The following is a 24,798-nucleotide window of genomic DNA, read 5'->3' on the forward strand; positions in this document are numbered from 1 at the left end:
AAGCAAACACTTCCTCCTGTGCAGTGAACTTCCCTGGCATGAAATGTGTTTGCTCTCCTGTCTGCTTCTGTGTGGATTGTTCCAGTTGAGTCAGCTGCCAAGCACATGCCACCCCGGACCAGCCTTTAAAGGATCAGCAGGACCAGTTTTTGGGGTAGCTTTTTTGAAGTTGGGGGCAAAGAGGAGAAAGTATATCGCATGAACATGGTGGCAGTTGCTGGGGAAATTCAGAAGAGAGAGAAATAGGAAGGAATGAAATCTCACCATGTATGAGTTCTGTCTGCTTTTTCAATGCTAGGAATCCTGGAAAACTTTCCCCCAATGTTTCGCACATTAACAGAAAGTGATTGGACAGGACAGATTGGAAGAAAGTGGAAGAGATGTTAAATTTTCTGAATTGATCAAGTACTCAAAGCTTCACCCATATAAGCTAGGAAGAAATTGAAGCTCCCTCCTATATTCCACTAGAGCAGAGATCCCCAACTCCCGAGCCATGGCCCATTCGGAACTGTTGTGAAAATGGCAGGCAAGCACTGTGTGCAGCTCAATTTGTGTGACTGCCCGCTGCTCATGCAAATGGAGTTGTGTGCAAGTTCCACAACTGCTGTTCATACAGAACCATTTCCTCTCCCCTCCACAGCCCAGTCCGCAAAGCAGGAAAGGTTGGGAACCACTGCGCTAGAGTAGGGGATAAATTCAGTAAATACAATGTGATCTCTAGCAAAATGTGCACCAAATTGCAGTCTTGAGAGCTTTATTGAAAGGATTCATAGTTTTGACGCACGTGCGCACACGCACACAAGAGATGGATAAATTGGAGAGGGGCTGCTTAAACATTCAAATAAATAAATAATTCTTATAGCTGCACCAGTTGGTGGGTTCAGACCTCAGAGGTCCTTGCAGGACAGATTGAAACAGAATTTAGAAAACTATATTTCAGGGTGAGTCAGCTGATGGTGCAATCTCAGAAAATTGGATTAAGGAAATCAAAGTGCAAGGGCATTGCAAAAATGCAGCCATTGCAATCGCCCCATAATTCAGACTTGGAACCAGAAGCAATCATTTTTAAGCCATGGCACGTGGCCCAGAGATGTCTGATTAAATCATGGTTCAATAATACAGGGCTCAGCAGGGCAGAGAAAGTCGGGAGCGGGCGCAGGGGCTTCTGCCCGAACCCCGGATAGCTGAGCCCAGCCCTTTCATCGCATCCCCGCACCCCTCTTTTAGAAAAACGCACGAAACGCCCCCTTCTAGCATCCCGAGAAGCCCAATTTGACTTCGTGGGTTGCAAGGAGTGAGGCGGGCGGCTTTTTTCCCGGTTCCCCCGCTGCCCTGCGACTACCCCGGCGAGGGCTTCGGGGGGACGGGTCATCCCCTCTTCCAAGCGGGCGCGTCGCCTCAGGCCAGGGAAGCCCCCGACCAGGAAGCGCCGTCAGGTAGGCTGCGCCCGCCCAGAGAAGCTCCCTCCTGGCGGACGCGGATCCGGCTGCCACGTCCCCAGCGCCAGCGAGCCAGTGGCCGTGGGTGGGGCGTCGGACGGCCTGCCTCCGCACGCGAGCCAATGGCGACGCGGGTTTTACGCATGCTCCCCGCGCCCGCCCAGCTCGGCAGCCGCAGACCCGCCACCCGGCAGCAGCAGCGGGCAGTAGCGACGGCGCTATGTGTGGTGAGTCTCCCGAGCGTGTGCAGAGTGCCCTCACGGTGACGACGGGGAGGGTCCGGCCTCCCCTCGGTCCTCGTGATGGAGCCCCTTCGGCCCAGCGCGCTCTTCCTCTGGGGCATGTGCAGAGTGTTGCTCCTCCGAGTTAGGGGTCTGAGCTTCGCGCGGACACGAGACTCGCGGACCGTGTGAACCCAACCACTGCAGGTCAACCCGGGAGGCATCAACCCCCCTCATCCGCGGAAGGGTGTCCAGAAATGTGGGAACCGTCCGACGCGTGTCTGCAAGGCTCTGGCGAGCTTCTGTGGCTTTCCGGGGACCGGGGCTCCCGCGATGAACTTTAGGGGGGCCCTTTTGAGGAGGGTCTCCCTCGCGACCGGCGTCGGCTCGTCAGTCCCGGGGGGCAGCCTTGTGCCGTCCGGGATTTCCTGCTCGTCTGAATGCTCGGAAAGGACCCGAGTTTGCTCTCCCTGCGGAGTGAAAGGGAGAGAACTTTGGCCCCGAGGGTGGAGGAGATGAGATCTCCCGGGAGCCTTCACCTGGGGCGAGCGGCTCCTGGAATGTAGCCTGGAGGCACTGGATCCCTGATACGTGCTTTCTCTTCGTGTGCATGTGTTGTATATTGGAACACACCATTTAGCATCTCCCCACTTGGTTGTGGTTTCAAAAGAGCTCGTTTTTCCCCCAGGCGAGGCAGGGCGAGACCAAAGGCTTGGGCTCCCTGTTGCAGGCCAGGGCAGGTGTGAGGGAGGGGTCGTCTCAGTGGCTGGGGACAAGGTGAGTGGGTGGGCTGCGTACTTGTGTGTGTCTGTGTGGACGTGCATGGGAGGCAAAACAGGAATTGGGAAAAGAACTGGGTTTTCTCATCTACTCTCTGCGGTCCTCCTTTATTTAGGATCCTACGTGCATCCACTAACCCCTCTTCTCCCCACTTCATCACCACTAGCTTACCGACTTCACAGCTTTGTGGTCCTGCTCACTTGGTGGTCACTGCAGGCAGTCCTCAACTTATGACCCCAGTTGGGACCGAAATTTCCTTTGCCAAGCAAGACAGTTGCTAACTCAGTCGTGGCCCGTTCCATGAACCTTTTTTGCCACAGTTGTCACCTGAATTTTGTGGTCGTTCAGTAACTGTTTTTCGGAAGTCGGCCAGGAAGCTTGCAATGGTGATCACAAGGCCCTGAGATGCCCATCATGGTGCATACATGTCGGTTACCAAGCGCTCAAATTATGGTTGCGTGGCCTTGGGATGTTGCAACCATTGTAAGCGTGAGGACCTGTTGTAAATCCCCTTTTCAGCCTTGTAACTTTGTACGCTTGTTAAATGAATGATGTAAGTTGAGGATTACCTGTACGAAGCTCTTTGTTGCAAAAGCCTGGATTCACACATCACTAAGCTATAAACCATTTTTTCTCACAATGCGTGCCTTTACACATCACTAAGCCAGGTATGCTGAGTTCCTAAGATGGCAGGCAGCCCCCCTCTGCATCCCGATGATGGAAGCTGAGCCAAAACCAGCTTCTGTATTTAATTGTGTATGTTTTTCAAATAAGGGGCAAGGGGGAGTGAGTGAGGGTTGAATTAGGATGTGATTTCCCTGGGCAACTGGCAACTGTGAGAATGCTAACAATAGAAGAGGCAATTGGTACTATAAATAACTCCGATGAGTAGACTGTCATTGTGTTTTCAAATTCATTGTAGGCCTTGCCTGTTCTGTGGCAGCCTGTACTGTACTTTGTCCCCCAATGCATCCTTTTAAATACATTTGAATAACATTAAAGCAATTTGAATATTTTGGGCTAGACCGAAAATAGAATGGTGGCGAGGTATCAAAAAAGCATATGGATTTATTTTTATTGCTGTTATTTTGCTTCTTTTGGGACAGCATAATGTATTTTGTTGAGTGCCGTGTAAAAGTCAGTGTAAGATGGGTGGCTATATAAATGTTTCGGATAAATAAATACATTTTAAGTCCTGCTGCTACTGTCAAAATAGAGCTGGGTTGTGGGTTTTGTCTCCCCTAAACAGGAAGCGCAGCTGTGTGCGGCATTACAACTTCTAATAATGTTATTGTTGCTGAATATGCTGTGGATAGCATTTTCTAATGCTGATCGTCACTTTATGAGATTATTGTCTTGGTTGGTTTAAATTATTGGAAACATAAAAGGTGGAGTAAATCTTGTAAAGTCACGTTAATCAAAGCATCGTAGCAGTTTTTCTTAGAATATTAAAGGTGGAATGATTTTTTTTAAATCAGTGGTTATTCAACACTCATTGGTGTGAAATAAGAGTGGAATTTCGGTTAAAAGCAGGATGAAAGAGACAGACTTGGTTACTTTCCTAAGGCAGGAAATAAGTTATGAGTAAATAAATGATTGAGCTTGTGCCATGTCACTTTTGGCTCCTAATGGAATACATAGACAGTAATAAAAGGGGGGGGGGTTAATGCTACTGCAGGAGGAGGGCAATTCCTCATGTTGGGGAGAAGGCCCTCTCCTCTGAGCCCCTCCAGAACCCCTTGGACATTTTCAGCAAGGCTCCCCTGCAGATCTTTTTTTTTAAAAAAAATCTAGAAATGCATTTATTAACATTGGTAAACATTTGATCATTGTATTTTGTACACTTATTTGTTCATATATTGTATGCGTAAATCACAGAGTGTACTGTACATCTTTCGCTTTTTACTAAAGATTTCCATGGAGAGGCTTCCCTGCAGATCTGAATGGTCTTTGTTGGGCTTACGTTTGCACCTTACAAGGTGCGCAGAAAGAGTGAACAAGCGGTGCAGTTCTTCCTCTTCGGGTGTTCTGAAAATCCTGCCCTTTGCACCTCCAGGGCAGTGGACCTGCTGCCGTGGGCACCATTTGCATCTTCTGGGCAGGTGACCTACAGAGAGGAGCTGGCAGTGTTCAATGTTTTGCTGATCTTATATTTTTTTTTACGTCATTTATATTTTATACTTTGGATTGCTAGAAAATGCAGAACTGTCTGTTGTGTCCCGGCCTTGAGGTGTCAGCTGCTTCGGTGATTTGTAAAATATTTACAGGCAAAAGTCAAAGTAAACTGAATTTATATATCTAATACTGCAAATAACTAAATTTAGAATAAACATGTTCTGAGGAATAATTGGGAAACTCTGTACTGAAAATAGGAGGAAGTAGCAGAAAAAATTGTAATTGTATAATATATCATCATTTCGTAAGTAGCAGTTTGATTCTAGTAAAGTGTAGTTGCCTCAATAGCGTTTATTGTTCTGTGAAGGAAGTGTATTCAATCACCCTGGCAACGAACTAAAATTATTTATTAACTTCGCATATCTTTCAACAATTCTGTGCAGCTGTTGCTATTATTTTATCCTTCCATTTGAGATCAATCATAATCTGTTGGTAGACCAGCCCATTGTTCTGAAATATCATTAATCTAAAAATGCCAATGCATTGTTTAATTCTCTGATTTTCTCCAAAACTTTGCCTATCACAAAGGAAATCTCTGTCATTGTGCTGCATCTTTAATGTGTCAACAAAGATGGAAGAGGTTCCAGATTCTTCCCGGGGCAAAAATTATCCTACAGCTGGTTTGTCCACTGGAAGATTCTCAATTGCACCCAGTTCAAATATCTGCCATAGATGAAAAGATACAGGCTTCTAGCCAGGAGGATGTTGCTGCATTGGAACTTCATTAGAAAATGCATGCAATATGGAGAAAATTGTGGATTATGAGCCAAGGAAGCAGTGACCTTTAGGATCCTTCTTAAATTCTGCCCATCCAGAAAGTCATAGCTGTCCTTAATTCCAAGCCAAAAATGGCCGCAAACTCTTGTCATTGCATCTCCAGGAAGCCAAAGCCCCAAACCAAGAGCCATCCTTGAGCATCAAATGCTGGGAGGATCTGCTTGGATAGAGTTGGAAGAGGAGTTTGCATTTATAATAAGACGTTCTTCCCGCATATTAAGGATTGCCTTACTTGATTTAGATGTCATCCAGTTCAGAATGCTTCAGCTTTGAATGTGTCATGTGAACTGGAGATGGACTATTAGATTGTCCTGTTTTTTCCCCCCAAAAAAAATATATTTAAAAGCATTAAAAATTACTGTTTTGGGGTCCACCTCAATAAAATAAAAAGGTATTACTGATCTGTATAGTTTAAGGAGCCATTGCTTAGATCAGAGTCTGCAAACCTGGCAACTTTAAGACTTGTGGACTTCAACTCCCAGAATTCCTTAGCCAGCTATCCTAGCTGAGGAATTCTGGGAGTTGAAGTCCACAAGTCTTAAAGTTGCCAGGTTTGGAGATCCCTAGCTTAAAAGTACTACTGGCTTAGATATGCTACTAATAAGGCTTAACTGTACTTGCCAATGAGACTAACTATTAATATGTTAGACCTGCAAGGAATTACTTTAATGTTGTTCCTGTTCCCATTTTAAATAACCTTTTAGGTATCTTTGCTTACCTGAATTACCATGTTCCCCGGACCAGACGGGAGATCTTGGAGACCCTAATCAAGGGGCTTCAGAGACTCGAGTATCGAGGATATGACTCTGCAGGTAAGCTGTTTGTATGATGGATGGTTCACTTGCATCCTGAACTTCTTTGTGTGGTCTGCATATTAGAGTAGTGGCTCCTGGTTCAGATTATATTACAAGCAGAAACCAATGTTTGCCAACTCCATTTACACATGGCTTGCTTTGCCTTCGTTACTGCATTTCAAGCTAAACTGTAGTTTAGATCAGGGGTCCCCAGCCCCTGGGCTGTGACCCAGTACTGGGCCAGGGCCTGTTCGGAACTGGACCACACAGCCGCACACGCGATGGGCGAGCACTCATGTGCAGCTCCATTTGTGTGAGTGGTGGCCACTTGTGTGCATGTGTGAAGCTCCATTTGTGTGATGGAGCTTCATGCATGCGTGTGAGTGCCCCTGCTCGCACAAAGGGAGCTGCATGCAAGCACTCAAGTCTGCCGATCACATAGAACCATTTCATCTCTGCGGTTCTTGAAAATCAGACACTTTTTTTGATCTCCTTCCAGGTAGATCTCCTTCAGAGGTCTATGTTAAGATGTTATGTTGATCTCCATATTGAACCCCAATGCTTAGTTCCACCACTGGTATTTCTACAAAGCTGTCTATGTATATTCAGATGCCCTTTAACGTGTTCTGGAATGTGTGCACTAATCCTGCCAGGGAAGCTGTGGCTTTGCCTGCCATTCTTCCTTTTCTTCCCTGCTGTGTGGTAGGTGTTGGGATTGATGGCGGCAACGACAAAGATTGGGAGCCCAACGCTGGCAAGATCACGCTCATTAAGAAGAAAGGGAAAGTGAAAGCTTTGGATGAAGAAGTCAACAGTAAGTCTCGTTTTCCTCCTTTTCATTTTGGGGGCTGCATTAAAAAAAGGCCCTGACGTAGCAGATGGGCCAGGGATAGCACTGTCCATAAAGTTCAGTTTATTGATTTGATTTGATTTCTGTAGCCACTCATTCCAACAGGCGACTCTGGGCAGCGTATATCATAAAACATAAAGACCAATGAAAAACAAAACCATACCAACTGCCAGTAATGTAACTTTTGATAATCCTGAGTAAGAGTTTATTTTCCCTCTGGAGAGCCAAGATCGAGACCCGTAATAGGAAGCATTTTGCACGAGCACAAGATCCGAGGCTGTGTGTCTCCCGTGGTTCGGGTGATGGGGGAGGACGGTGGCAGCTGTGGGATCTGGCTGTTTTTCTTCTTCCGTGCTGTCTCTTTCGTTCTTGGTTTGTTCTTCTCTTTTTTACTTACAGCATAATCAGCATTATACCAAAAAACCCCAACAAATATTCCGGAGGTCCTGCTTCGTTGCTGCATCGATGCCTGTAATTCTGAAATCAGTGAATTTAAGTCTAACCAGACAAGAGACTGTAACTGCTGCCTCTTCCTCTTTCAGTGACCAGTATAAAAAAGCCTTTACAATGAAAAAAATATTTTTTCCCCTCTCCATAGAACAGCAGGATTTAGATCTGGACATTGAATTTGATGTGCATCTTGGAATTGCTCATACCCGCTGGGCCACCCATGGCGAGCCTAATCCGGTCAACAGCCACCCACAGAGATCGGACAAAGACAACGGTAGGCTGGAACCGGGATCACAAAGTGGCTTTCTTGGGGGGGGGATTTGTAGGGTGGGTATGGGGGCTTTTACTGTAGCAAAGGGTATGCTAGCCTAAACAATTCTCTGGAGCCGGATTCACTTAACAACCGGGTTACTAAGTGATCGACTGCAGTGATTCATTTAACAACTGTGGCAAGAAAGGTCTTAAAATGGGGCAAAACTCACTTAACAAATGTCTCATTCAACAACAACAGAAATTTGGGGCTCAGTTTGTGGTCGTAACTCGAGGACCACCTGTAATTCTTAGGCCACTTCTCTGCCTTTGGCTGCCTGATGCTCCCTCCCTCCCCTCTCTTAGGGCCTTCCCGCATAAAGACTTTTTGGAACAAGGAGCTATTTCTTTTCCGTGTTTCTTCTTTTGTGGCATGGGTTCTGATCACAGCCTCGGATGTTTCTTTTCCTTTCAGAATTTATTGTTATCCACAATGGAATAATCACAAACTACAAAGACCTGAAAAAGTTCTTGGTAAGTCAGGCTCCTTGGATTGTATTTTGTATGACCCCTTAAAAACAGGGCTCGTGCTTGGGGTCTTGTCCCAAATGAATCCAAGGTTCTTCCAAAGTTGGGCACGGCATCTTTTCCACCCCTCCCGGTTGATCTCGACTGAACCACATCTGTCACGCTGTTCACGCTTGTTGCTCCTCTTTCCTGATCCAGGTGCGAAACTAGCCCTCCTTTTCCTTTTTTGTGTTTTCAGGAGAGCAAAGGCTATGACTTTGAGTCGGAAACCGATACAGAAACCATCGCAAAGCTCGTCAAGTACATGTATGACAACCGCGAGAGCGACGACATAAGTTTCACCACCTTGGTGGAGAGGGTCATCAAACAGCTGGTACTTTCCTAGTTTTACAGAAATCACTGGACAGTCTAGGTCAGTGGTTCTCAACCTTTCTAATGCCGCGACCCCATAATACAGTTCCCCATGTTGTGGTGACCCCCAACCACTTATACATCACCGGGTGCCAGGGTCGTGGCCAAAGAAAAGGGGAAAAAATGGCAGACAGCCTTGTTTGGCGACCCCCGTGAAATGGTCATTCGACCCCAAATGGGGTCCCGACCCACAGGTTGAGAACCACTGGTCTAGGTGAAATATATTTTGCTAAACCATTGATACGGATTAATAATAGAGGGTCGGGCTCTGTTGAGCCCACCATCAAGCAAGAGTGTGAGAATAGTTAACCGGCGGAACAGCTGGCCTGCAGAAGTTGTGAGTGCTCCATCGAGGGAGGTTTTTTAAGAAGAGACGGGACTGGAAGGGTATGAGGTCTCCTGTCTTGGGTAGGTGATTGGACTAGAAGACCTCCAAGGTCCCTTTCAGTTGAAGTCCACAAGTCTTAAAGTTGCCAAGGTTGAGAACCCCTGCCCTATACCATTCCAGACAGGTGGCTGCCCAAGTAAGTGGATGCTGCAGTCATTAAGTGAAACAATTAAAAAGAGTGTAACATACTTCTGTGCACATCTGTGCTTGTTTAGAAGGAAGGCAAGTCTAAGTCTCTACTGACTATTTATTTTTCCTAAAATAACTTCTTTGAAATCAGAAAGGGCCTGGTCGGGCTTCTTACATGTTCAGTGCCGTGGAATTGGGGGTGTCTCTCTGCGTGGAGCTGAACGGAAGGACGTTCAATGCCTGCTTTTCTTTCCTGTCCCCACGCAGGAGGGGGCGTTCGCTCTTGTCTTCAAAAGCGTCCATTATCCAGGCCAGGCGGTCGGCACGAGGTGAGCGCCAGTCTGTCGTTCCTTTCTCCCATCTGGACGGTTTGCACAGAGTTGATAAGATTTAGCCATGGCTAGTGGTGCACCTGAGCCTGCCACACTATAACCAGGGCTGAGTAGTTGCTCAGGATGTAAACTATGAGTAAGTCTCCCCAATGGCTGCTGCTGCCCATCTCAACCGAGGGTCCCTTTTTTGTTTTCCAGGAGAGGAAGCCCTCTGCTCATCGGGGTTCGGAGCGAGCACAAGCTTTCCACCGACCACATCCCGATCTTGTACCGGACAGGTATGTCCCCCTGAGCGGATGCTCTGGTTTTCCGTGTTGTTAGTGCCTCTGTAGCAGCTCATCTGAACCGCTGCGTGAAATAACTTTGCAACTAGCACAGTGGGACGTTGGGGGTAGAAGTCAGGGCAAAATGGATTTCCCTTCTTGAACTCTGGAAGCCATGACGGGCAGGCCATCTTCCCGTGAGTCTGCTTGAGACGTCCTCCTGAAGGGAACTTGACAGGGGCAGCTCTAAGAGGAATTCCCTGAGGTCCCTGATGCCTAAACCTGAGACCAAAATTTCCATTACTAAGCAAGACAATTCTTAAGTGAGTTTTGTTCCATTTTACTACCTTCCTTGCCACAGTTGTTAAGGGGATCAGTGCAATTGTTCAGATATTAACACAGTTGTTGAGTGATTCTGGCTTCCCCATGGACTTTGCTTGTCAGAAGGTTGCAAAAGGAGATCACGTCTCACACACACACACACACACACACACACACACACACACACGACACCAATACACGCTAGTTGCCAAATGTTCAAATTTTGATGGTGTGACTGTGGGTTGCTGCAGTGGTTGTGAAAAGTGTGAAAAACGGTCATGCGTTACTTTTTTTCTGTGCCATTATAACCTGAACGGTCACTAAATGAATTGTTGCAAGTTGAGGACTGCCTGTGTTCATATTTTCACTAATGAAGAACGCTGCCAGGTCAGGGGCTGAAATGAAGATGGCAAAAATATTGCTTTGTTTGTAAAATACGGTACTTTTTTCTTCCATTTTTTAATCACCAGAGACATTTGCATCCGTGTATGAAGAGAATTTGACATTTTTGGCCTGGAGTAGTTGTACTAATTCCATGCACCACCGCCTACAGTGTTTTCTGTTTGATTTCCTAACTTAAACCCCCCTTTCCCGGTTTGCACGTTGGGTGGGGACCCCAATTCCTACCACTATGGGCCAGCGTGTTCCTAGCAGCTGCCGTCTCAGGGACTCCCAGATGAGGAAGCTGCTCAGGGTTTGGATGCTAAATTGACCTTGCTGAGATTCCTGTTGCTCTTGATGAGTTTCTGAAGTTGCTTTTCGTGTCACCCTTGCAGCCACCCAGTCTGTAGATCATTCATTTGATGGCGTGTCCAAAAAACTGGAAGAAGGTGCTGGAGACCAAACTTTTAATTTACCAGTCCTCTTGTGCTTCAGAGAATAAATCAAAACACGGACAACCTTTTTAATTAGTGGTTTACTGCTTTCCACTTGAGACAGGGAGCAGGCCCTGCACCGCATATTCCGTTTCCGCCTCTCTGGCTGTTCTCCGGAATGGGGACCGTCAGTGATGCTTCTGGGGGCCAAGGAACAGGGGCGCCCCTTTTCACCTTGTACGTTTGCTGGAAAGCAGGAGGAACCCCGTTAAAGAGGTTTCGTGTGTGGGGGAAATTTGCATGCCGTTCTTGTGATGGGGTTTTCCACTTCCCAGATTCATTTCTGTCCTTCTTTGCCCTGATCTCATTTCCCTCCTGTCTCCTGATGTTTGCTACTGGTGGGAGGGGGCTGGATCGGCCTCTGGCACTGACCTCCTGGCTTAGGAAGCCGCTTTCCGCACAGATTTCATGCTGTCCTCCAGATTGCATTAATGCACTTGATGCTCTTTGTAACTCTTGGCTGGCTAATCGTGATCAAAATGGAAAAGGTTTCAGCAGTTCTGGTGGAAATTCATTGAGGTGAAGGACAAAGGTATTCTGTCTTTAAGGAACAGCAGCAGCTCCCACTTAAAAAAAAATTCATTGGCTTCCTCACATATTTAGATATTTTCTCTGATTTGGGGAGGCTGTACCACTATGGGGAAGGGTAACCCAGATAACCCCATGAATTTCTCCCTTAAGCCCTGCCTGGAGAAGGGCGGGCCGCTTGTTTCCCCCCCCCCCTGCTCTCCTGCCCCCTCCCCAAGAACGGCAGGCAGGCGATCTGAGAGCAGGCCACTCCCCTGTCATTCCTGGCCTCCTAAAAGACAGGCCCTCCAGACAGGGTGTTACACAAATCACATTCAATGCCTGAATATGCTTGCCACGTTCTTCTAAGCACTTCCTTGCTCGTTTGAGGCAGGGCCTTTGAACACTCCCAAGTACAGCAACATTCACTCTGGGGGAAAAATTAAAGCCTGTTGGGATTGGCCCAGAGGCCTGACTTTTGATATATTCTCTCTCTCTGGGTGTGTAGTTTTTTTTTATTATTTCTGTCCCTCTTAGCACGAACTATCCATTCTGTCCATCCTCTCTAGCAATCCCAAAGGTGCTTTTTCCAAGAATTGAAGAAGCTTCTTGTATGAGAAGCAAAACATTTTCAAAGAAAAAAAACACAAAAAAGTCCAGTTGCCTTTTGAAAAGCCCGTTTGGGACAACCGTGACCTGGATGACGGAGAAGTCATCTAGCAATCAGCACTCATGGGCAATTCCCACCAGACATGGGACTTTATGACTCTCCCTGAGCAAAATTCCAGTTTGGGAACCCCAAAGGATCTGCTGCTGTTTTTTTGCTGACAAGGATAACTGGCCCTTTGCTTTTTAAAAAATGTCCCCTGTAAAAACTCTTTTAATTGAGCTTGGCTGACAACCTGACTTTGATCAAGATAGACGGGGGTGTCCCAACCAGCTGAGCGGTCCTTTTGATGTGATTGTCCCATGGGGGAGCAGGGAGGGTTTTGGAAAAGTCAGAATGGCCTCTATCGCCGGGTGATCAAAGCCAACCCATGGTGGGGCTTCGATGGTGCCGTTGCAGCCTCCGCATTGACTTTTTTGGACACCCCCCTCGCCCCACTTCCTCCCTCCCTAACCGAGGCAGGGCGGGCATTACAGAGTCACCTCCTGCACCTGTCCTGCTGATGTCTGAAGGAGGCTCTCCTGTTGGGGAAGCCTTCCTGCCTCGGAGGGCTGAGAAGGGAAGCTTCATGTTGGAGCTGCAGCTGGGCGAGAAGAGCCCCACGGCCACCACGGGGGCTCATGGGTCTGATGAGGGTCTCTGGTGTTGCAGGCAAAGACAAGAAGGGCACCTGCAGCCTCTCTCGCATGGACAGCACCACCTGCCTCTTTCCCGTGGAGGAGAAGGCCGTGGAGTACTACTTTGCCTCGGATGCCAGGTCTGTGGCACCTGCGGAGGGCGCTGGAGAGGGTTCCCAGAGGAGGGAGGGGCTGGCAGCCTGGGCCCTCCCTTCCCGGAGGGAGGCTACATCCTCAGCCATTAAAGAGATCTGTCAGTCTTTTCAAGCACAGGGAGTCCTTGGCCTATGGCCATAATTGAGCCCCAACATTTCCGTTTCTAAGTTGTTAAGTGAATTTTGCCCTGTTCTATGACCTTCCTTGCCACAGATGTTCAGTGAATCATTGCAATTAAGCTATTAACGCTGTTGTTAAGTGAAACTGGCCTCCCCCATTGACTTTGCTTGTCAGAAGGTTGCAAAGGGGGATCCCGTGACCCCAAAGGGACGCTGCGACCGCCATAAGCACTTGCCAGTTGTCAAGCAGCTGGATTTTGATCAGGTGACCACGGGGAGACCATCATGGTTGTAAGTGTGAAAAGCGGTCACCGGTCAGGTTTTTTCAGTGCCGTTGTCACTTCTAAAGGTCACTAAATGGTTGTAAGTCAAGGACTATCTGTAGTGAAAGTTTGGGGGGCAGCTTTCCAACTTGGGGGCTGTAACCTGGTCCCCTCCCCCTCTATTACCAGAGCAGGATCCACTTCCAGGAAGGGAAGGGCTGATTTCTTCCTGCTTTTCCATTTGGGGGGGGAGGAGAGCAGGAATGCCGAGGGAGACCACCCCCTCTGATTTCCCCACAGGACACGGCTAGTATCCTTTGACAGCAAATTGTCTGGACGTCAGTAGCATCGTTTGATCTGGGGTCACGTGTGGAAACTGGCGAGATTTATCCCACAAAGGCCTTGCTTTCTTATTTTAGCATATTTTGGAGAGAGAAAACTTGCTGCAGATAATAGCTCATTTCATGGCTAAATTCATTCATTCATTCGTCCATTCATTCATTCATTCATAAGATTTGTATGGCCTCCCATCATAAAATAACTCTGAGCAGTAACATAACTCATTTGGAAGAGTCTCAGGCAGATAATTCCCTAATACTGGGGTCCCCAACTCCCGGGTTGTGGCCCAGTACTGGGCCACGGCCTGTCGGGAACCTGGGCCACGGCCTGTCGGGAACCAGGCCCAGCAAGCAGCAGGCAAACGGGCGCGCAGCTCCATTCGCACAAATGGAGCTTTGTGCACATGCGTGAGTGCCTGCTGTTCACACAAATGGAGCTGTGTGTGTGGAACTCTCCCCCATCCCTTGCCGGTCCGCAAAGCCGGAAAGGTTGGGGAACTCTGCCTTAGAGGAGAGACAGAAGAAGTAGGAAGTGAAGCTGGAAAGTCCCTTTTGGTGAAATAACAAAGTTTACGTGAACATTGAAGATTTATCATTAATGGTTCTCCTTCATAAATCACCCTACTTTCACGTGAATTTTAAGTTAAGCATTTGAGTATCACTTTGGTAGGCATGGTTGATATAAGGAGTACAAATAATGGTATAAATTCTCTAGATCTCACTTGGTTTTGGCATCTTTTTTTTAAAAAAAACCTTTTTTTCTGATACGCGTCCCATTCTAAACTGGTTTGTGGGTTCCTTCAAGAGTTGTTAACCCATTCTCAACCATTCTCTCACAGCGCTGTGATTGAACACACCAACAGGGTGATTTTTCTAGAAGATGATGATGTGGCAGCCGTAGTGGAGGGCCGCCTCTCCATACATCGGATCAAGCGAACTGCTGGAGATCACCCTGGCCGGGCAGTTCAAACCTTGCAGATGGAGCTACAGCAGATCATGAAGGGTATGGATTGAGGGCTTGGTCTTCCCAAATGTTTAGTTTGCCAGGCTGCTTCTGATGAGTTCACAGTTCCTTCATGTGTAAAGCTACCATCTTGCTCTACTGTGACCTATTGGCTAGATCCTTAGAAGGTTCCTTCAGGTGTCCTCAGATAGGACCCATTTGGCCCTGTTATGTAGACCTGTTGAAGGTGAGTTTTTCATAACTGTTCAGCTGGAATTCAGATCCTTTCATGAACTCTTCCTAATTGTCCAATCATGGGTCCTCCTCTCCAATGTTAATTTTGCATTTTCAGAATAGCAAAATGGTTTTTTGTTGTTGTTGTTGTGTTATGGATGTAGAATTGGACCGAGGGTGGCTTGCATTTCAAAATGAGAATGACAATGTTGCCTCTATTTAATGAATTTCCTTTTGTTCTTTCCAGGTAACTTCAGTTCATTCATGCAAAAGGAAATATTTGAGCAACCAGAATCTGTTGTGAACACCATGAGGGGAAGAGTTAACTTTGATGACTACACAGGTAAAAGCTTCCAAATTGTCTTCTGCTCAGAAAATCAGATTTTTACACAAAACCCTGTCTTTCCAAAAATGGTTTGTGGTTTAAGATAGATTTCATTCACAGAGAAATTCTGTAGATGTTCTTCTAACACTGGAACATGGTGATAACTCTGCTTCTCTGCTTGTGAGCAAGTTCTTTTCTTCCACTGTGGTGGATCTTGACTAGTAAACTTGCTGTGAGCCAACTTGTCCCGTGATCAATACTTCTGGCTGTTGTGCTGTTTGTCTCTGGAGGTTGCTTTGGCAGGCTTGGAGCATATTTTGTTACTGACCAATTCTCTTTGGGAGCCTTTCGTAAGAATTGCTAGAAAAATCCTGCAGGATCCTTTGCACTGAAGCCGTCCTGCTTTTCTCTGGGCCATTTTCCTCAAGGCTTTGCATTGTTATTTATGGCAGTGAATCTTGGGGGCCTGAAAGACCACATCAAGGAGATTCAGCGATGCCGGCGCCTGATCCTCATTGCTTGTGGGACAAGCTACCATGCAGGCGTTGCTGTGAGTAGCTGAACTCAAATAACATTTCCAAGTTTTTGAACTATTAGCAATGCCCTGGGCCAGGAAAATGTCAGTCATGCTATTGAGACTCCAGGTTTTTTCCGATGGTACGCAGGGGGTCCCCAAAAATCAAAATGACACCCACAATCATGTAGCTGAAGCCTTGTGTCCTTTTTATGTGTTTCACTGGTGTTTTGCTACTGCCAAGCGCCTCATTCTGAGGCTTTGAACAGTTAGACTCTGGAACTATTGAAACAGGAAGAACTTCTATGAGATCGTTAATTTACCAGCCTGTGGGTGGAATAAATAATATGCAGAAAAATATGCTTTAGTTTAATCTTATGTTCTGCTTCTTCCCCTCCCTGTCCTCTCCCTCCTTGCTCCCCCAGACTCGCCAAGTGCTGGAAGAACTGACCGAACTGCCTGTCATGGTGGAGCTGGCCAGTGACTTCCTGGACAGGAATACTCCCGTCTTCCGCGACGACGTCTGCTTTTTCATTAGCCAGTCAGGTGGGACGGCCAATGCTCACGAGAACGAAAACCGTCGTGCTGGGAGGTTACCCATGAAGTACCTTTGTTTTGGGGGGGGGGGATTTCCACTCCAGTTGTTAAGCTTGCTTAAATCCTCTTCCTCCACCTCCTCCTCACTGGAGCCCCCCTTTGTCTGAAACGGTGCAGCAGGAAGACCCCTGCTGGGCTGGGGGTGATGGGGATCTGCCCTCTGCAGAGTAGGGGCAGGGCTCCAGCTGATCGGCTCTTCTTCTGGGCTCAGACGTGCCAGGATCAGCGCCCAGCTCCACCTGATTGGCTCTTGTTCTGGGCTGTCAGGGCTCAGCAGAAGTGCCAGGATCAGCGTCGAGCTCCAGCTAGAGCCCGGCCCTGATCCTGGTGCTTCTGCTGAGCCCTAACAGCCCCAAAGAAGTCGGGTGAGAACCTGTTGCTTGGGAGAGCTGATGCAGAGCTTAATTTGGCTGTGTCTGAGGTGTGTCCCCTGTTCATAATGAATGCAGGAATAAGGCCCCTGCACTGACAGATCTTCAGCACTTGGTGGGAGCCCCTTCTTGTTTGACCATGTCCATCTCTCTCGTCAGGGGAGACAGCTGACACGTTGATGGCCCTTCGGTACTGCAAGGAGAGGGGGGCCCTCACGGTGGGCATCACCAACACTGTTGGGAGCTCCATTTCACGGGAGACAGACTGCGGGGTGCACATCAATGCTGGGCCAGAGATTGGGGTGGCCAGTACAAAGGTGAGGATCCTATGCATAAAGTGAGCTCAGACAAGCAGGTCTGCACAAATAGGCCTTACTCTTGGTACCCGTGCTGACGATCCCTGGCCACTTCTGCTGCTCTTAAGGACAGGAGTGGGGTCCCGAGAATTAATTATCCTCCACCTGCATTCTGAAAGGGCCTCTGTTTTATGTGTACTCAGAAAAGGCAGGACAGGTGAGAATCATAGTTTGTGGCTGAACCAAAATGTAAAGCTGTCTTTTCCTCCGAACTCAAGCTCTGTTCCATCCTCAATGAGAGATCCAGTCCAGAACTCAGGAGGGTAAATCTATTTTGGATTACTATGCATTTGTGACTCCCAGCTCAAAAAGCGGATTGGAATTTGGTGGAGACAGATTGATCTCTGGGCTCTTGAAAAAGAGGGAGAAGGTTGGGGGCAGCTGCCTTGCCCCGGAGAGAGGGGCCCGTGGCTTCTCCATTCCCCACGGATTCTCCAGCAGAAGGGCTCCCCTGGCAGTGGTGCCCCACCCAGAACCCCGGAGAAGGGGGCTCGGCGGAGGATGGAGGACATCCAGAACCCCAGCAGACTAAAGCAGTTGAACAAAGCAAAAGTCCAGCCAGGGGGCTGAACCTTTTCCTGACCTCTCATTTTCGGGAGAAGAGCGTAGCTTCCTCAGCCTGTGCCTTGCCTGATCTCTGAGGAGCTGAGCAAAGCCAAATCAATCCTGATTAGCTCGAGGCAGGGGCCTCCGAGGAGTTGCGTCTGCAAGGGGCCGTAATCCAGGCCTGGCCAAGCCACGTCCAGCCTTCCCTCCTTCGCGTTCTTTGGGGAAAGTTCTTGTCCTGATGGCATTTGGGGGCACTCTGGGCTTGGTGGCAGCTTTGGGCGGTCAGCATTCCAACTCCTGCTGGCCAGGGCCCAGAAGGGCCAGATGTGGTTCTTTGAATTGTTTCCCCAGGTGAGCTTGCATTTCTGGAGATTGGAGTCACCACTCGAGAGAAGAAATGGAAGTTAACCCAAACCAGGAGTAGGCAACCTTGGCTCTTTTATGACTCGTGGACTTCAACTCCCAGAATTCCTGAGCCAGCCATGCTCAATGAGTTGAAGTCCACGAGTCATAAAAGAGCCAAGGTTGCCTACCCCTGACCCAAACAATTCTTAGAAAAGCTGACAATGTCGTAGTCCACGATTTAGGACATCGAGTGAGCCCAAAATTTTGCTCCATTTTACGACCTTCCCTGCCAGGGTTAAGTGAACCACTGCAGTTGTTAAGTTAGCGATGTGATTGTTAGGTGAATCTGGCTTCCTTACAGCCTCTCCGTTCGGATGATGAGGGAGGGGAGAAGGCGGCTGGCCTTCCAGGCATTTCCTGAACTGGCTTTAAGGGACCCTTAGAGGCTTCTGCTCAACAGGCTGCCTTATTCTCCCCTCTTCTCCAGGCCTACACAAGCCAGTTTGTCTCCTTAGTAATGTTTGCGCTCATGATGTGCGACGACAGAATTTCTATGCAAGAGCGGAGGAAAGAAATAATGCGAGGCCTCAAGCTGTTGCCAGGTAGGTACATGTAACCAACCATTCATTTTGAATATTTGAATTGGATTCCTCTGAGTCTCGCTTCCACTGGTGAGCCACCCAGAGTTTAATTATGGGAGATGCTGCACACATTTAAATAAATAAATGCAAATGGGAGTTTTGTGGCAGCACTTTTGACTAGTGTGTCCTCCGCACAGGGAGATGTGTGTGAAGGGAGGTGAACTGCCTTTGGGGCAGGTAGAACATAAAACATAGAATAATAAGAGTTGGAAGGGACTTCAGAGTTTTTCTAGTTCCCCCCCCCCCATGCTCAAGCAGGAGACCCTGTGCCATTGCAAGAAAGGCAATCTGCGCCCCTCATTTTAAAAACCACGGTTGCAACCCCATGGCTTCAGATTCTGCCCGTAATGAGCCCTTTGCCATACTCGACAGCTTTATAAAGAGGGGGTCCCTTTCAGCCTGTTTTTCAAAGGTCTCTGAACACTCAGTAGCCGGGGCGAGTTGTGTGCTTTTGAAGCATTGCTGCTTCTTGTTGCTTTTGATAGACTTGATTAAAGAAGTGCTGAGCATGGACGATGAGATCCAGAAACTGGCCACAGAGCTCTACCACCAGAAGTCCATCCTCATTATGGGGCGAGGCTATCACTACGCAACCTGCCTGGAAGGCGCCCTGGTGAGCATCCTCTTGAACCCACATCTTCGTGAACACGGCTCACTGGCAGCTGCAGTTGCACCAGTTGGAGAGAAAAATGTTCCTAGTCCCTTGGGGCAGATAAAGTGGGGGTGGTAGTGAATGAGAAGCCTGCCAGACATGGTCATTCGTAATCATGGAGGGGTACCAAAGACCGGAATGTGGACAGTCTTTGAAAGCGAAAGATCTAAACCAGGGTTTCTCAACTTTGACCACTTGAAGATGGTCAAAGCATAAGGCTCTGTAGCTGATGGGATGCTTTCTTTTCTAGCAAAGATATAGGGACCACACTGGGGCTCTGCTCCCCACCTGAGTTTATCTTCAGTCTCCTCTAATGCTTTTCAGATACACAGAGGAAGTTCTGGGCAGGTGTATCTGCCCAGCTGGAAGTCAAGATTTTTTACATTGGTTGTAAGTGCCATATTTGTACCATTTGACTTTTTTTTTGGACAATGCCCCATTGCCTTCCAGTCATCCCTGTTTCTGGAATGATAAACCATCCCAGTGAGTTTCAAGATATCCCTCATTTCAAATAGGTCTTCTGCAGGACAAACTTTATTCAGAAGCATCCTCTGAGTGGGCTGATTCACAAAATGTTAGAGATGGGGCACAGTCTGGAAAGTGGCATCTATAGGAGAACAAAGCAAAGGGTTTGTTCTGGCTGGTCCTCTGTGGAAGCCTTACCACAATGTTCTTCCTTCACTGTTCCACCTTTTCTCAGAAGGAAGGAGGCCAAGGGAAGGAGTTGTTCTGGGCCCGTCTTTTTTTCAAGGAATTCACGTAGAGGTTTCACATTGACTTTCTCTCGACAAATAGTAGATGTCTTGAAAGATCGAGAACAGGGAAAACTTTGGTTCTCGACCAAGGCAGCTGAGATTAACGAAGGGGTCCTTCTGCTTAGAAAATCAAAGAGATCACCTACATGCACTCGGAAGGCATCCTGGCTGGGGAACTGAAGCACGGCCCCCTCGCCTTGGTGGATAAGCTGATGCCCGTGATTATGATCATCATGAGGGACAACACCTACGCCAAATGCCAGAATGCGCTGCAGCAGGTGATGGCACGGCAGGTGAGCAAAGTGGTGTCTCTCCCCCCCCCCCCGGAATATTGAATGGGGTAATGAGCCCTGCTGATTGTATTTTAGTCAGTTTCAGCAGGGAAGCTGCCTGCTTTCTAATGAAAAAAATAGCAGACTGTTAACAAAACAAAGTACCCCTCATAAAGATGAAGGACCTCGTTTCAGCTGGAGGAGGCCCACATGGGAGCTTCTTGGTGGATGTCAGAACTGCCATCTTAGGCCTGCGTTTCGCATCCGCCAGCTGCTAGTCTGCCATGAACTGGGGGGGGGAGGGAGTTGAATGGGAGGGGGGAGGCTGACTGCTCATTGTACCTTCCAGAGACACCAAGTCAAGGTGTCCATTGGGAATGGAATGGCTAGCAACTCACCAACCAGCCCACCATTGAAGACAGTTCCCCAAACCATTCAAATTTAATTGGGCCATAAGGGACCAGCAAAGAGGAGATACTGTCCTTGAGAGAGCTGGGCATCAAAGAAAGGCAAGATGGCAGGCACAACCATTACAGTTCGACTCTTTTGAGTCCAGTCCTCACGGATGGCCCCCATGTGTGTCTTTGAGGCTAGATCGAGTCGGTAGAGACTTCTCTGTTCACTCCTTTTGTTTAATTTTTATAGGGGCGGCCTGTCGTGATTTGTGGTAAGGAAGATATTGAGACCATCAAGAATAACAAGCGAACCATCAAAGTCCCCCATTCGGTGGACTGTCTGCAGGGCATCCTGAGTGTGATTCCTTTACAGCTGCTGGCTTTCCATCTGGCTGTGCTCAGAGGCTACGATGTAAGTTACAGCTCTTTGGAAGCCCCTTTCACTCTCCTCTTCCCAGTTAACCCAGAAGTTCAATAACTCACTTCAGGCTATGATGTCAGGGGGTTAAGTGGACACAGCAAATTCCTGGGAATCAGCTAGGCCAGGGGTAGGCAACCTTGGCTCTTTTATGACTCATGGACTTCAACTAGCTGGCTCAGGAATTCTGGGAGTTGAAGTCCATGAGTCATAAAAGAGCCAAGGTTGCCTACCCCTGAGCTAGGCTAAATGTAAGAGCAGGCATTCGTGGCTTCCGAGCAAAGCCAGAGCTGAGGAACCATCAAGCATCCCTAATTTTTACTATGACAAAGATTTTAATAGTTTTTATATCATTTTCATTCTTCCAGGTTGACTTTCCAAGAAACTTGGCCAAATCTGTTACGGTTGAATGAGATGCTTGCCCAAGGTTGACAAAAGATTCCTTCCCCTTCACTTTTGGTACCGAAAAACGCTGATTTTAAACCTTCTCCTGTGATCAATTCTTACTTCCAATATAGAAAAATCTTTATACTGTAATTGTTGCATTTGTGATAGTTAGGATTTGAATCCATAAGCTCCTAGTAGCATTGTTCCGTGGCAGCGAAGTCAAGAGTACTGTTTCCCCCCCCCTTTTTTTTTTTTCCTTTTAAATTGTTTGTTGTAATCCTCAGCGGTTATATAAAATTGCCTCATTTCCTAGTTATCTCTAGGACATTCAGAGGGGGTGAGCTCCTGCAGGGTTAGAAATGAAATTGCAGATGACATAGAAGGACTTGCCTTCTTTCCCAAAAGTGCTCCATGGCCACCATCGGGAGAGTCCGGATGGACTTTTTTTTTGGCTCCAAGGTTTCTGCTGGCCAGTGCATTCCCCCCCCCCCAGCAGTCCATATTTGTGCAGTCTGTGCCACCCCAGACATCCATTCCCTGAGCATTTTTCCAACCCACTCCTGGTGGGTGGATTGTCTATCAGTTCTTGACTGCAAAGGCTGCATTTTAGAGTTTGCTATTACGTCCCCAGACCTGCAAAAGGGGGTGAAAGTACCTCCCCCCCCTCCATAAACAGAGATCTGCATAGCTGATCCTTCTGAGGTGAAGGCCTGTGTCAGTCTTTAATGGGAATCAAGTCAAACAACGGCAGGTTGACTTAATCTTGGCATTTTTAAGTGAGGAGCAGAGAAATCCCTTTCCTCCAAACAAGGTCAATTTCCACTTTTCAAGGAATTTATTTTTCAATGCATCAAAGAGAAATGCCAGCATCTGAAGGTGCAATGAGAAAAAAAGTCTGTGGCTGAAGGCGAACCAGCCCCTGTCCGGGCAGCCCTTCAGCCCTTCTCCTGCTTCCCTTGATGCATGAGGGGGTGTGGTGGACTCCAGGGGCAACAGCAGAGTCGGAATAGGTGTCCTCCGGTGAATCTGCAGACCAGGGACGAACAAGGGAGTTATGTTTTCCATCTGGACATATTTTAGGTCTGCTCTGCGTAGCATTCCTGTTCCTGATAAAAAGAGGGAAAACACCTCTGGATTTTGAGTTGGAGGGGCCTCAGCAAAACGCCATCTCAAGGCCCCGTGCTTCTCCAGTTATCAGAAACGGGCAGCTTTTCTTTCTGTTCAGAGTGTTGGCTTTGAAGAGTCTTTTAAACTAGATCAGCCCTCTGTTCTTGTGGATATTATGTTGATATTTCTGCGGTGGGAAAGAAAGCTAAAATGATTCTAAAATGACCCCAATGGGAATAATACAGCAGGGAAGGCATACGACATAAGGAGAGGACCAAAGATAAATGGATGCCTCAGGAAACATCGTATAGCTCTGAAATCTCTAGAGGATGTGAACATAATAAAAATCCTGAGTGACCAAAATATGCCGCCCTTCAACTTCCTTCTCATTAGTCAGTGGGACAGACATTGGCATCAAAAAGGCTTTCATTGATGCATTTCTAGAATGGAGAAAAGGCAAATTGCACAGAAATTTAAAAGAAATTTAAACTGTGTCAGAATATAGAAATTAGCTGAATCTGGGCCTGTTCTCTCACCCTTTTATCCTAATAGGGTGACACAGGGAGACACTGACCATCCTTCTTTCCTCACTGTGCACTTTGGGCAGGGGGGAAGATGACCAGCAGCATCATTAGATGGAAGCTAATTTAAGGACCGCTTGCTAAGTGCATAGGAGTCTACAGCATGCATATTCAACCTAAAATGATGCTTTCCACTCATGAAAGAAATGGTAGTTTGTAGCGAACACTGGAAAGTTCAGAAATTTTATTATAAAAAGAAGTTTCTTGGCCAACATTGGCATTTGTGTAATGTCCAGATGCTCGGTCTCCATTCTCCTCGGGCTGCTGGTTCCCACCTGAGCTGCCATAACATAGAAGCCTGAGGATGGCTGCAGGGGGCTCTTCACTCAGCTTGGTCTCTGCTACTCTTAAGTCTGAGAATGCGCTGAACAGGAAAAAGAGGCCCCACCTATTGGAAGCCAACATTGGAACCAGGCCACTCAAGTGGCAGGCGATCGTGTGCACAGCTGCATTTGCACAAGCTGCAGGGCACTGTCTTGTGCGTGTGAAGCTTGTGTGTGCACCCTTTCCTCTCCCTCCCCCCCCAAAACCGGAAAGGTGGGGGGCCGCTTTCCAGGGCACCTGGCCTTGTGTCCTGTGCCTCCTGGGGTCAGTTCAATGCTGGCTTGGGCTGAGGGAAATTGGCCTGTGTGTGTGTGTGTGAGACGATGGAAAGAGGTGAGCACCGGTTCACTTTCTTTTTTTGAATATATTCAGCTTGTCTTGATTGATGGGACCATAGTTCGTTTTGTGTGTAATGTTTATCATTTCAGTTGTTCTCGTGATTTTATTTTTGTACCTTGCTCTTTGAATAAAGACAAGTGCACACTCTTCCTTACTTGAGCCATCCTTGGACCACTGGGGTTCCTTCAGCGACACGTGCCACCCACAATGACTCAGATTTGGTCTTAGGTGGGCTTTGGCAAAAATTGTAAAAGGGGAAAGGTCTGCATGGTTAGGCCTGCCTTCATCCTGACCCTGATTTTGAAATCATGGGTTGGACTCATTTTATGAATGCCCTGCAAAGAGTATATTATTTTGGCCGGGTTTTGTTCCCCAACTGAGGCACGGAACAGCCCTGACTCTGTTATCAAAGCCCCACCCTGTTTTTACACACAAGAGACCAAAGCTGTATTCACACTATTGCAGCCACGATCTTCTGCACTTTCTTCCCAAGCTTTTGCTATAAAAAAATAATATTTTTGCAGATATTTGCAACTTTGAGGCGGCTTCGTATTCCACCTGGTCAGCTTTCGACGAACTCTGCAAATGGCCAGTCACCTCCCAAATTGGCCCAGTTGGGCTGAATCTGCAGAACCCCCTCAAGGCAGCAAAACCACCCATGCCCCACATTCTTGGCTAACTTGCCAAGTATTCACTATCTATTTCTGGCCTCTTAATGTGGTTCATCTCTTGGGGAGGGGGTTTCCCTCAAACACCGTCTCCTGGGCCAGTAGACGTTCATTGTCATGGAGTCTGGTCTATGAACTCTAATGGCCTAAGCAAGATAACTTTGGCTAAACACAAGACACCATGCTGGAATGTGGCTGATGGAGCAGCTTGTGTGGTCCCAGCAACTGTGATATTTAAGTTGTTTTGGTAGAACATTGGGAAAATCTCCATATGTGCTTGACAAGGATCTAACAATCTGTGTGTGTGTGTATGTGTTCAAGCAGAGGTTGCTGCACAGCTATTTTTGGGGAAAGACTTCGATATAAATGTGGATTT

At 47.6% G+C, this 24,798-nt stretch overlaps 1 protein-coding gene across 2 annotated transcripts; it reads left to right on the forward strand.

The window, feature by feature from the left end:
* Nucleotides 1-1,575: 1,575 nt before the first annotated feature.
* Nucleotides 1,576-23,904, forward strand: GFPT1 (glutamine--fructose-6-phosphate transaminase 1). Of its 2 annotated transcripts, XM_039324262.1 has the most exons (20): nt 1,576-1,666; nt 6,097-6,204; nt 6,893-7,000; nt 7,635-7,760; nt 8,211-8,269; nt 8,502-8,636; nt 9,459-9,520; nt 9,722-9,801; nt 10,884-10,937; nt 12,808-12,913; nt 14,489-14,652; nt 15,074-15,169; nt 15,604-15,701; nt 16,091-16,211; nt 16,793-16,950; nt 18,371-18,485; nt 19,010-19,137; nt 20,057-20,224; nt 20,849-21,010; nt 21,385-23,904. In XM_039324262.1, exons 1-20 carry the CDS (start codon nt 1,660-1,662, stop codon nt 21,427-21,429), a joined length of 2,100 nt encoding a protein of 699 aa, XP_039180196.1. In that variant the 5' UTR covers nt 1,576-1,659; the 3' UTR covers nt 21,430-23,904. The 2 variants fall into 2 exon arrangements, with proteins under 2 accessions (XP_039180196.1, XP_039180197.1); XM_039324263.1 differs by lacking the exon at nt 10,884-10,937.
* The last annotated feature ends 894 nt before the right edge of the window (nt 23,905-24,798 follow it).

This window comes from Crotalus tigris, unplaced genomic scaffold (genome assembly GCF_016545835.1).
Source record: "Crotalus tigris isolate CLP2741 ecotype Arizona unplaced genomic scaffold, ASM1654583v1 scf7180000024293.1627790, whole genome shotgun sequence".
In the NCBI taxonomy this organism is placed as follows: Eukaryota; Metazoa; Chordata; class Lepidosauria; order Squamata; family Viperidae; genus Crotalus; species Crotalus tigris.